The sequence below is a fragment of the Carassius gibelio genome, chromosome B4, assembly GCF_023724105.1.
Source record: "Carassius gibelio isolate Cgi1373 ecotype wild population from Czech Republic chromosome B4, carGib1.2-hapl.c, whole genome shotgun sequence".
Classification (NCBI taxonomy): domain Eukaryota; kingdom Metazoa; phylum Chordata; class Actinopteri; order Cypriniformes; family Cyprinidae; genus Carassius; species Carassius gibelio.
The window spans coordinates 27541662-27554161 of record NC_068399.1 but is presented as its reverse complement, the minus strand read 5'-3'; the positions used below and the strand labels follow the sequence as shown (position 1 = coordinate 27554161).

General features: G+C 44.5%; 1 protein-coding gene across 2 annotated transcripts in view; it reads left to right on the top strand.

Moving 5' to 3' along the window:
- LOC127956250 (proline-rich protein 5-like) overlaps window positions 1–11024 on the top strand; it is a 14796-nt gene extending 3772 nt beyond the window's left edge. Inside the window, exons 2-8 of one of the 2 annotated variants that reach the window (XM_052554075.1) lie at window positions 1–74; window positions 7563–7611; window positions 7692–7749; window positions 8071–8162; window positions 8275–8415; window positions 9494–9632; window positions 9709–11024. The exon at window positions 1–74 is cut by the window's left edge and continues 7 nt beyond it. In XM_052554075.1, the coding sequence (XP_052410035.1) occupies window positions 1–74; window positions 7563–7611; window positions 7692–7749; window positions 8071–8162; window positions 8275–8415; window positions 9494–9632; window positions 9709–10043 (888 nt within the window). In that variant the 3' untranslated portion in view covers window positions 10044–11024. The remainder of the gene's footprint in view (window positions 75–7562; window positions 7612–7691; window positions 7750–8070; window positions 8163–8274; window positions 8416–9493; window positions 9633–9708) is intronic. The other variant, XM_052554076.1, reaches the window with a different exon arrangement.
- The last annotated feature ends 1476 nt before the right edge of the window (window positions 11025–12500 follow it).

Below are 12500 nucleotides of genomic sequence, written 5' to 3'. Positions count from 1 at the left end.
AATGCCGTGATCGCCGTGTTCCAGCGGAGGGATCTGGGAGAGAATGAGCTCTATGTGCTGAATGAAGGCGTCAGGTGAGTGAACTTCACTAGTCTGCTGGTTATGGCCAGAGTGAATGAAACGGTTGGGAAATCACCAGCCTGACGACTAGAACTGCTTTAAATAAATGAAATGAGCGAATGCGTCAACAGCAGAGTGATGTGGGTTTGGTCAGTTTCTCTCATCACGGGTGACTAGTCTTTATTTACTCGGACTGCACCCCTGAAGAACAGACACATGGGCTGATGGGGTTTTCCTCACTGGACGTTTTCTTTCATTTCCAGTACACAATAAAGAATAATTAGTACTTATGCTTCATCAAATTCACCAATGATGCAGAATAAACAAACGTTTAAAACTGCTAATAACTTCAGTATATTAATGAGGTTTTCTCCACATGTGAGCAGCATCAGTGTGAGATGATCTTGCTTCAGTTTTGTCCACTGGCTGAACGTCTTCGTTTATGACCGGCTGATACAGTCGTCGCCAAAAATATTGGTCCCCTTGGTAAATATGATCAAACAAGGCTGTGAAAATTCACAAAAATTGGATAAGAATTTAAAACTGGGGGGGGGGGGGGTGACATTATGAAATAAAGGTTTTTTCTCAAATACACGTTGGACACAATTATTGGCCCCCCTAGAAATTCTTATGAGTAAAATATATCTGAAGTATATTCCCATTCATAGTCACAATTTTGAGCACTCCAGCGTGATTATAAACATGAAATTATCCAGCCATGGCTTCCTGTTTCACAGAAATATAAAGTGGAGGGAAAACTAAGCCCAAATTCCCTTAATCATCCATCACAATGAGAAAAACCAAAGGATATATTTCTGATGTGCAGCAAAAGATGATTGAGCTTCACAAATTGGTGAAAAGCATATTCAGTTATCACACGACTGGAACTTCAAATGGGACTGGCTTCTGTGATCAGATGAAACTAAAAATGAGCTTTTTAGCAGTAAACACTCAAGATGGGTTTGGTGAACACCGAGATATAAAGAACCCCATGTGTACAGTGAAATATACTGCAGTATTTCTGATGTTGTGGGCCTATATTTCTGCTGGAGGTCCTGGGCATCTTGTTTAGACACATGGCGTCTTTGATTATATCAAATACCAATATATAAAAAATCAGTAAGTGACTGACTCTGTTAGAAATCGTATAATGGGCCATGTTTGGATCTTCTGACCGTACAATAACCCAAACACAAACCTCAGAAACAACACTGAAATGGGTCACTGAGCTCAAAACCAAGCTTCTGCTACAGCCATCCAGTCCTGACCTGAACCCTACAGAACATGAGAGGAGTGAACTGAAGAGGAGAAGCTGGGAATCTGAAGGGTCTGGAGTGATTCTGGATGAAGGAATGGTCTCTGATCTTGTGTCAGGTGTTCTCTAACCTCATCAGGTGTTATAGGAGACAGTTTTGAGCTGTTAAACTGGCAAATGGAGGTTTAAAAAAGAATTCAATAAAAGGGTGTCCTTAATTGTGTCCAGTGTGTATTAGATAAAAACATTTATTTCATAATGATATTTCCCCCCATTTTAAATTCTCATTATCCAATGAATTTTTTTAAATAAAAGATCAAAAGTATTAATAATGTAGATTAATTTTCACAGCCGCCTTTGTTCATGTTTATAAAGGGGAACGATATTTTTGGCCACGACTGTACATATCTTGCTGCTCTTGTGATCATTTTTTAATTTTCCCCTAAAATGTGACTTAATTGTTCTGCATTTGGTAATGGCATACAATTTTGTTTAATTTGTTGGAATCTGTGGAAATATGCAGCTGTAATGTTGTGATAGTAATCCCAGTGCAGTAAGAAATGCTCCTCTGTTTCCAGCTCTTTCTGTGAGCACCGTGAACATAGTCTCTGTTCTCTGTCTGTGTTGTCCTCTCTCTATAGCCAGACACTGTCTTTATATTGTTAGTGTCTTTCTTAATTTATGATGTTTTAAACAGCTCCAGTATTCTGCTGGTTTGTAATCTCTTTTCAGGTCTAAATACAGCTTCATTTTCTTTTGTAATTTAGTGGCATGTTCAAGCAATGTAATTGTGTTTTTGTAACCGTGTGATTTGGTTGGGTCGGATTATGCTGTGTTGGTTTGAGTTTAACCTGTTGTAGAAGTGCACTCTTCTGCAGGTTCTGCTTCTGCCACTGCGGAGCTTCAGTCTAGTAAGACAAGCACAGCTCGGATCACTGCAGGTCTTCAGTCTGGTAAGAGCTCGGATCACTGCGGGGCTTCAGTCTGGTAAGAGCTCGGATCACTGCAGATCTTCAGTCTGGTAAGAGCTCGGATCACTGCAGATCTTCAGTCTGGTAAGAGCTCGGATCACTGCAGATCTTCAGTCTGGTAAGAGCTCGGATCACTGCAGATCTTCAGTCTGGTAAGAGCTCGGATCACTGCAGATCTTCAGTCTGGCAAGAGCTCGGATCACTGCGGAGCTTCAGTCTGGTAAGAGCTCGGATCACTGCGGAGCTTCAGTCTGGCAAGAGCTCGGATCACTGCGGAGCTTCAGTCTGGTAAGAGCTCGGATCACTGCAGATCTTCAGTCTGGTAAGAGCTCGGATCACTGCGGAGCTTCAGTCTGGTAAGAGCTCTGATCACTGCAGATCTTCAGTCTGGTAAGAGCTCGGATCACTGCAGATCTTCAGTCTGGTAAGAGCTCGGATCACTGCAGGTCTTCAGTCTGGTAAGAGCTCTGATCACTGCAGGTCTTCAGTCTGGTAAGAGCTCTGATCACTGCAGATCTTCAGTCTGGTAAGAGCTCTGATCACTGCAGGTCTTCAGTCTGGTAAGAGCTCTGATCACTGCAGGTCTTCAGTCTGGTAAGAGTTTGGATCACTGCAGATCTTCAGTCTGGTAAGAGCTCGGATCACTGCAGATCTTCAGTCTGGCAAGAGCTCGGATCACTGCGGAGCTTCAGTCTGGCAAGAGCTCGGATCACTGCAGATCTTCAGTCTGGTAAGAGCTCGGATCACTGCAGATCTTCAGTCTGGCAAGAGCTCGGATCACTGCGGAGCTTCAGTCTGGTAAGAGCTCGGATCACTGGGGGTCTTCAGTCTGGTAAGAGCTCGGATCACTGCAGATCTTCAGTCTGGCAAGAGCTCGGATCACTGCGGAGCTTCAGTCTGGCAAGAGCTCGGATCACTGCGGATCTTCAGTCTGGTAAGAGCTCGGATCACTGCGGAGCTTCAGTCTGGCAAGAGCTCGGATCACTGCGGAGCTTCAGTCTGGTAAGAGCTCGGATCACTGCAGATCTTCAGTCTGGTAAGAGCTCGGATCACTGCAGGTCTTCAGTCTGGTAAGAGCTCGGATCACTGCAGGTCTTCAGTCTGGTAAGAGCTCGGATCACTGCGGAGCTTCAGTCTGGTAAGAGCTCGGATCACTGCGGAGCTTCAGTCTGGTAAGAGCTCGGATCACTGCGGGGCTTCAGTCTGGTAAGAGCTCGGATCACTGCGGAGCTTCAGTCTGGTAAGAGCTCGGATCACTGCGGGGCTTCAGTCTGGTAAGAGCTCGGATCACTGCAGGTCTTCAGTCTGGTAAGAGCTCGGATCACTGCGGGGCTTCAGTCTGGTAAGAGCTCGGATCACTGCGGGGCTTCAGTCTGGCAAGAGCTCGGATCACTGCGGGGCTTCAGTCTGGCAAGAGCTCGGATCACTGCGGAGCTTCAGTCTGGCAAGAGCTCGGATCACTGCGGATCTTCAGTCTGGTAAGAGCTCGGATCACTGCGGAGCTTTAGTCTGGTAAGAGCTCGGATCACTGCGGAGCTTCAGTCTGGTAAGAGCTCGGATCACTGGGGGTCTTCAGTCTGGTAAGAGCTCGGATCACTGCGGGGCTTCAGTCTGGCAAGAGCTCGGATCACTGCGGAGCTTCAGTCTGGTAAGAGCTCGGATCACTGCGGATCTTCAGTCTGGTAAGAGCTCGGATCACTGCGGGGCTTCAGTCTGGCAAGAGCTCGGATCACTGGGGGTCTTCAGTCTGGTAAGAGCTCGGATCACTGGGGGGCTTCAGTCTGGTAAGAGCTCGGATCACTGGGGGTCTTCAGTCTGGTAAGAGCTCGGATCACTGGGGGTCTTCAGTCTGGTAAGAGCTCGGATCACTGGGGGTCTTCAGTCTGGTAAGAGCTCGGATCACTGGGGGTCTTCAGTCTGGTAAGAGCTCGGATCACTGCGGGGCTTCAGTCTGGTAAGAGCTCGGATCACTGGGGGTCTTCAGTCTGGTAAGAGCTCGGATCACTGGGGGTCTTCAGTCTGGTAAGAGCTCGGATCACTGCGGGGCTTCAGTCTGGTAAGAGCTCGGATCACTGCAGATCTTCAGTCTGGTAAGAGCTCGGATCACTGTGGAGCTTTTGGAGCACTTACATTTTCTTGTCTATCCTATTCTGGAGAAGAAGAAGAAGAAGAAAAAAACATAGCTACGGGTTCTGTGCTAGTCTGAGACTTTGTCATGGCGCTTGTAATACTATTGTTGTTGTCTTGTTTTTATGACTCTGTCTATTGTTCTCTAATATAAGTGTAGATGCCATTCTTCTAATGATGTAGCAAGTACATCTGGTGTTATGGGTCATGTAGTGTGAGGCCAGGTGCTGTTGATTGTTCTTGGAATGTCGCTAATTCATTAATGTAGATATTGAAGAGGGTCGGTGATAGTGGACAGCCCTGTCTCACACCCCACCCTTGAGCGAAGAATTCTGCTCCTTTTTCCAATTTTAATTGATTCTTTGAATACATTGTTTTTATAATATTGTGTGTTTTACCCCCAACACCTGATTCTAGAAATTTTGACAACAGACCTTTATGGCAAATTCCATCGAAAGCAAATATTTTCGTTTTGTTTTGGTTGATGTATTTGTCGATCAGGGTGAAGATGTGATCATATTTTTTTTAAATTTGATAAGAATCCAATATGTCTTTTACTGATGACATTGTGCTCTGTGAGGAAGTGTATGATTCTTGCGTTGATATTAAAGATGGCTTCCTCAGATTACTGCTAACACCGATGCCTCTGTAATTGGTTGGGTCTGATTTGTCTCTTCTTGAATATGGGCGTTATGAGTCCTTGATTCCAGGCTTCAAGGAAATGACCAACACTCAGAACCAAGTAGAATAGTTTTAGTAGAGCCAATCTTAATTTGTGCTCTGTGTTCTTGAGCATTTCATTGAGGATGTCATCTGGTCCACTTGCTCTTAATTCCGCTCCCCCCTCTCTTTCTCTCTCTCTCTCTCTCTCGCTCCCCCCTCTATCTCTCTCGCTCTCTCTCTCTCTCGCTCCCCCCTCTCTCGCTCTCTCTCTCTCGCTCTTGCTCCCCCCTCTATCTCTCTCTCTCTCTCTCTCGCTCTCTCTCTCGCTCTCGCTCCCCCCCTCTATCTCTCTCTCTCTCTCTCTCTCGCTCTCTCTCTCGCTCTCGCTCCCCCCTCTCTCTCTATCTCTCGCTCTCTCTCTCGCTCTCGCTCCCCCCTCTCTCTCTATCTCTCTCTCTCTCTCTCTCTCTCTCGCTCTCTCTCTCTCTCTCTTTACACATGTGCAGGCGTCTGAGGAGTGTGTGAGCATCTGAGCGAGTTGCGGTCTCTTTAAGTGAGTTCTTTATTTTCCTTAATTGTTTTCTAGATATTTTAGTTAAGTGTAGATTTAATTGTCGCCGATTTGATCACCCAAAGGGTGGTGAAAAAATGGGGACAGATTCAAATGGTTGTGCTCCTGTAATCACCTAAGCATGGGTGCAAATGTTTTGCTGATGAATCCGTAAGTCAAGCACTGTCTAACTGCGATTAGTAGCGAATTTGGTGCTTGTAATATTGTGTCTGCATCAAGGATGAATAAAGCGGTTGTCGTTTTTTTGAGAGAGGTTGGATTAGTTCAGCATTTGGTTGAATTTGGGTAAAGAATATACAATTTATATCAGTACTGAATCAATGAGGTGTTTTACTTGCGGGAAGTATGGACATGTTCAATGAACGATGAAGCTATCACGATGATGTAGTACAAACTTCTGTGAATACAGTTGTAAGTGTAAATAGAGTGAGTGATGTAGTAGAGAGCGCTGACGCAGGTCTCGGTGAAATCAGTGAATTGGAGTGATCTGTGGAGAGTGCTGAGCTGGTGATGAGCCAATAGATTCTCAGGCATCAGAACTGCGCTCAGCTCAGGAGGATACTGGTATACTGATAGAGGAAGTTCAATCTGTGGATTCTGATAGTGACACTTCTGATATAGCAGAATTTAAGGGAGGTTCTGCAGAGAATTGTCAGTTTTAAATCAAAGCATCCTTATTATACAGTTTGGCTATCTTCTATCTGCTGTGGTTTCATCCTCACTTCCACCACTCTCTCAGTTTTCAGCTCTGGAAACTAACAGTGCTACGGACACTCTTTGCTCCACTTTAACATTTTGCTTGGACAGCTTTTGCCCACTGTTGTCTAGACCAGCACGCGCTGCCCCATCTGCCCCCTGGCTGTCCGAGGCTCTCCGTGAACATCGCTCTAAACTCAGGGCTGCAGAGAGGAAATGGCAGAAATCAAGAAACTCTACTGACCTCAGTGTGTATCAGTCTCTCCTCTCTTCCTTCTCTGCAAATGTCTTCACGACTAAAACATCCTACTACCACAACAAAATTAACAGCTGTTGTGACGCTCGGACACTATTCAAGACTTTCTCTTCTCTTCGTAATCCGCCTCCACCTCCTCCATCGACTCTTACAGCGGACCACTTTGCAGCTTTCTTCACAAATAAGACGAGATCCATCAGTGACCAATTCTCCACACCGCAGACTGAGGACAACTTCACAACGACTAATGCATACTCTTTCTCCTTCTCCCCACTCTCAGAGATGGACGTCTCCAAACTTCTCTTGTCCAATCATTGTAATGCTCTTCCTGCATGTACTGTCAAGCCTCTGCAAATGATCCAGAATACAGCAGCGAGGGTTGTCTTCAATGAGCCCAAAAAAGCTCATGTTACTCCTCTCCTCATCAGGTTACACTGCTACCAGTAACCACTCGCATCAAATTCAAGGTACAGATGCTTGCCTACAAGACGACCACTGGCACGGCACCAGCTCACCTAAACTCACTGGTTAAATCCTAGGTGCCCTCCAGACGTTTGCGATCTGCAAGTGAACGACGCCTTGTGGTGCCACCCCAAAGAAATTCAAAATCACTCTCACGGACCTTTTCCTGGACTGTGCCCAGCTGGTGGAGTGACCTCCCAATCTCAATTCGTACAGCGGAGTCTTTACTCATTTTAAGAAACATCTAAAGACTCATCTTTTTCACCTGCACTTAACCTACTAACACCAGCACTTTTCCTTGTCTTTCATATTTAAAAAACCCCCACCCTGGTTCTGTGTTCAGTACTGGTCTGGGACTTGTCATGGCACTTGTGTACTGTTGTTGTTCTCTCGTTGACCTGACTGCTTCTATTGTTCTCATTTGTAAGTAGCTTTGGATAAAAGCGTCTGCTAAATGATTAAATGTAAACATCAAACATCTCTGTCTCTCTCTGTCTCTAGGCAGCTCCTGAAGACTGAGTTGGGCTCCTTCTTCACAGAATATCTGCAGGTGATCAGTTGCGTCTCGGATCAATAATCAATCCTAAATGAAGCAGCTATGAACTAAGTCTGATTGTGATTGTGTTGCAGAATCAGCTGCTGACGAAGGGAATGGTGATTCTGAGAGATAAGATTCGCTTTTATGAAGGTAAGATACTGTCTGAACCATTTCTGATGGTTCATGTGTGTTTGTGGATGTGATCTTCAGAAGAATCGTCCACTTGTCTCGCTTCTGAACGTCCTCATCATGTGTCTGTGATGCTGCGGGATCTTCTCTCTTCACTGATGTGACTCCATGTGTTTGAATCCGCTGCTGTTTTGCCAACTTTGTGTTTGTAGTTTTTTTTGTGTGTGTTTTTTATTAGTTTGTTTTCAGTTCTGCTCTCTCTCTCTCTCTCTCTCTCTCTCTCTCTCTCTCTCTCTCTCTCTCTCTCTCTCTCTCTCTGTGTGTGTGTGTGTGTGTGTGCAGGTCAGAAGCTGCTGGACTCTCTGGCAGAAACGTGGGACTTCTTCTTCTGTGATGTTCTGTCCATGCTGCAGGCCATCTTCTACCCCGTCCAGGTACTTCACCAAACACTCCAGTACTATTATTTTGCTGATAGAGCAGATTTATTTGAGTGTGTAAAGGATGAGCTGGTGGTGTATTTATGTGTGTGTGTGTGTGTGTGTTCAGGGGAAGGAGCCGTCTGTCCGTCAGCTGGCTCTGCTGCACTTCAGGAACATCATCACTCTCAACATAAAGCTGGACGATGCTCTGACTCGACCGCGCGCTCGTGTGCCGCCCTCCATCATTCAGATGCTGCTCGTCCTGCAGGTGTGTGTGTGTGTGTGTGTGTGCAGCTGTTTCCCAGCAACCTTTGAGGTGCTCGTGTAAACAAACATCAGAAACTTTGTAACGCTCCTGATTTCCTGAGTCGATGCAGAGCTGAAACTGTCAGTGTTTCTGTGTAGTGCATCTGAAACTCACACGATGACTTCACACAAGTCACATGCGTGTGTGTTTTAGTGTACATGTATTTCCAAGTAAACGTGTGTTGAATTGTGAGTGTTTGTGAGATGTGTGGTTTTCTGTGCTTGCATCATCTCTGACCTTCAGACTGAAATATATCTACACCCTCCTGATTCTTCACAAGGTGTGTGTGTGTGTGTGTTTCAGCTTTGTTTGTGGTTTTATTTCCTGTGTGTCTCAAGGAAAGTCTTTAAAGGGCTCATCATGGTTTTGTTTTGTTTAGTTTTCCGTCTCAAGTCACCGTGATCTGTCAGATGTGATTGTTGGTGATATTCGATCTTAATCACAGCTGCTTGCTGGGTTTCTGACGCTCCTTTCGTTATTTAGGTCATTAAAGGTGCAGTGTGTAATATTGCCAGCTAGCGGTTGACATGGGTCCTGCAAAAACCCAGATCCTGCACAGAACACACATTTCAGACTAGAATTACTGGCTATATCAATATTTTATTTATTTATTTCATTATTTCATTGTCATTCGTATAGAAGTCATTTTCTTTCAGAACAGGATGTCAGCTCAACATCGTGATGTCATCAGCCCAACGCTACAGGACGATATCTGTCTGAGATACAACTATTATAAATCTGGAATCTGAGGGAGCACAAAACTCTAAATATTGAGAAAATCATCTTTAAAGTTGTTAAAAAAAATGTTCTTAGCAATGCATATTACTGAAGTTTTGATATATTTACAGTAGGACATTTACTAAACATCTCCATGGAACATGATCTTTACTTAATATCCTAATGATTTTTCATAAGAGAAATGTATAACTGTGACTCTACAAATATTTCTACAAATATATCTGTGTTACTGAAGACTGCTGATTGAGAATGGAGTGGTGTGTGTGTCGCAGGATGATGTTGATGTGTGTGTGTGTCGCAGGGGGTTCACGAGTCTAAAGGTGTGAGCAGTGATTACCTGAAGCTGGAGTCTCTGGTGCAGAAGGTGGTGTGTCCGTATCTGGGGACGCGTGGCCTGTTCTGCGGCGATGGCTCGGTGGCTCAGAGCTCGTGTGTTCTGGGTGAGCAGCGTCTCAGTGAAGCTCTGGCAGCGGTCACCGCTCTCTCTCTGACCCGTCCTTCCTTTACTGTTCTCAGAGAAGCGTCTCCTGCGCCGATGGCCGCGCTCCAGCGACTCGCACGCCAAGAACCTGGTGGTGCGCTCCAAGAGCTACAACATCCCTGTGCTGACGCCGCTGGAGGAGCACGACCCCGAGAGCAGCGCCGCGGTCAGACGTCACTCCGTGTGTCAGATGACGTCCTGCGCAGAAGAGCCAGACGTCTGTGAGGATCCGTCTCCTCCCGTCTGCTCCGAGACCATCGTGGACCAGATCCTGGAGTCTCTGGACTCAGACACCGAGGGAATCTTCATCGACTTCCGCCGGCAGCGTTCCAGCTCCGACGTCAGCCGGGAGAGCGAGAGCGCGGCGTGACCTTTGACCTGTCCACATGCCGCTGACGATGCACCAGCAGAGCTTTAGAACGAAGGGAGTTTGTTTCTCGACCGTGAGTGTTCAGAAAGCAGACGAACACACTTCTCCGCTGTACTAGTGCACCGAATCATGACCGAGCGCTTTTACATTTATGTGAAGTTGCTTTGAGCAGAATTGGATTACATTAAGATTGTCATTTAGCAGATGGTTTTATACAAATGAGGACAGTAGAAGCAACAAAAGAGCAATGAAATATAAGTGCTGTGACGTCGGTAGCCGAGGGTTAATTGTGCAAAGTTGTGTTTTCAAGATGATAGAGGACTCTTTCAGCAGCGGTGCACATCTAATGCACAAAATCCATTAACAATTTGAACTATTTAAAAAGTTCATTATCAATGCAATTTTGAGACTTTAGGAGAACAATTGGATCTGAAATCATTAGAAAGTGTATAAAGCTAATTGTTAATTGCAGCATGATTTTTTTTTTGTTATTTTGTAATGATTTTTACAATTATGTGTTGAATAATGATTCTGCCTTCAAATATTTTACTAACCAGATAACTATTTTTATTTTAATTCTAATGTTAAGTAAAACGATATTTTGCTGGTGATTAAATAAGTTTGTCCTCATTTAGTATGAGATTTTTTAGGAGATGTGTGAGGTTTAGGTCCCTAAGATCTGTGCTTGGACTGAGACGGTCCTTCAGAAGAGACTGGTCTCCGGTCAGTCCAGCCGCTGCTGACCGCTGGTCACCAATCAGACGGATTTATCCCAGATTCATGTGTGAGAGATCGTGAACAGCGTCTCATTCAAGCACAACACGTGATCTACATGGATGTTAGAACCGATGCTTAGTGACATTCTAGATCTAAAACATTAGTTCCTGATTACACACAGCAGGACTACTGCAGTAAACCGGATTGGGATGTGGTTAAAATTGGGGGGGGGAGTTAACTCAAATTATTTGACATCAGTTACAGTATTGTTCAAAATAATAGCAGTACAATGTGACTAACCAGAATAATCAAGGTTTTTAGTATATTTTTTATTGCTACGTGGCAAACAAGTTACCAGTAGGTTCAGTAGATTCTCAGAAAACAAACAAGACCCAGCATTCATGATATGCACGCTCTTAAGGCTGTGCAATTGGGCAATTAGTTGAAAGGGGTGTGTTCAAAAAAATAGCAGTGTCTACCTTTGACTGTACAAACTCAAAACTATTTTGTACAAACTTTTTTTTTTCTGGGATTTAGCAATCCTGTGAATCACTAAACTAATATTTAGTTGTATGACCACAGTTTTTTAAAACTGCTTGAGATCTGTGTGGCATGGAGTCAACCAACTTGTGGCACCTCTCAGCTGTTATTCCACTCCATGATTCTTTAACAACATTCCACAATTCATTCACATTTCTTGGTTTTGCTTCAGAAACAGCATTTTTGATATCACCCCACAAGTTCTCAATTGGATTAAGGTCTGGAGATTGGGCTGGCCACTCCATAACATTAATTTTGTTGGTTTGGAACCAAGACTTTGCCCGTTTACTAGTGTGTTTTGGGTCATTGTCTTGTTGAAACAACCATTTCAAGGGCATGTCCTCTTCAGCATAGGGCAACATGACCTCTTCAAGTATTTTAACATATGCAAACTGATCCATGATCCCTGGTATGCGATAAATAGGCCCAACACCATAGTAGGAGAAACATGCCCATATCATGATGCTTGCACCTCCATGCTTCACTGTCTTCACTGTGTACTGTGGCTTGAATTCAGAGTTTGGGGGTCGTCTCACAAACTGCCTGTGGCCCTTGGACCCAAAAAGAACAATTTTACTCTCATCAGTCCACAAAATGTTCCTCCATTTCTCTTTAGGCCAGTTGATGTGTTCTTTGGCAAATTGTAACCTCTTCTGCACATGCCTTTTTTTAACAGAGGGACTTTGCGGGGGATTCTTGAAAATAGATTAGCTTCACACAGACGTCTTCTAACTGTCACAGTACTTACAGGTAACTCCAGACTGTCTTTGATCATCCTGGAGGTGATCATTGGCTGAGCCTTTGCCATTCTGGTTATTCTTCTATCCATTTTGATGGTTGTCTTCCGTTTTCTTCCACGTCTCTCTGGTTTTGCTCTCCATTTTAAGGCATTGGAGATCATTTTAGCTGAACAGCCTATCATTTTTTGCTCCTCTTTATAGGTTTTCCCCTCTCTAATCAACTTTTTAATCCAAGTACGCTGTTCTTCTGAACAATGTCTTGAACGACCCATTTTCCTCAGCTTTCAAATGCATGTTCAACAAGTGTTGGCTTCATCCTTAAATAGGGGCCACTTGATTCACACCTGTTTCTTCACAAAATTGATGACCTCAGTGATTGAATGCCACACTGCTATTTTTTTGAACACACCCCTTTCAACTAATTCAACTAATTGCCCAATTGCACAGCCTTAAGAGCGTG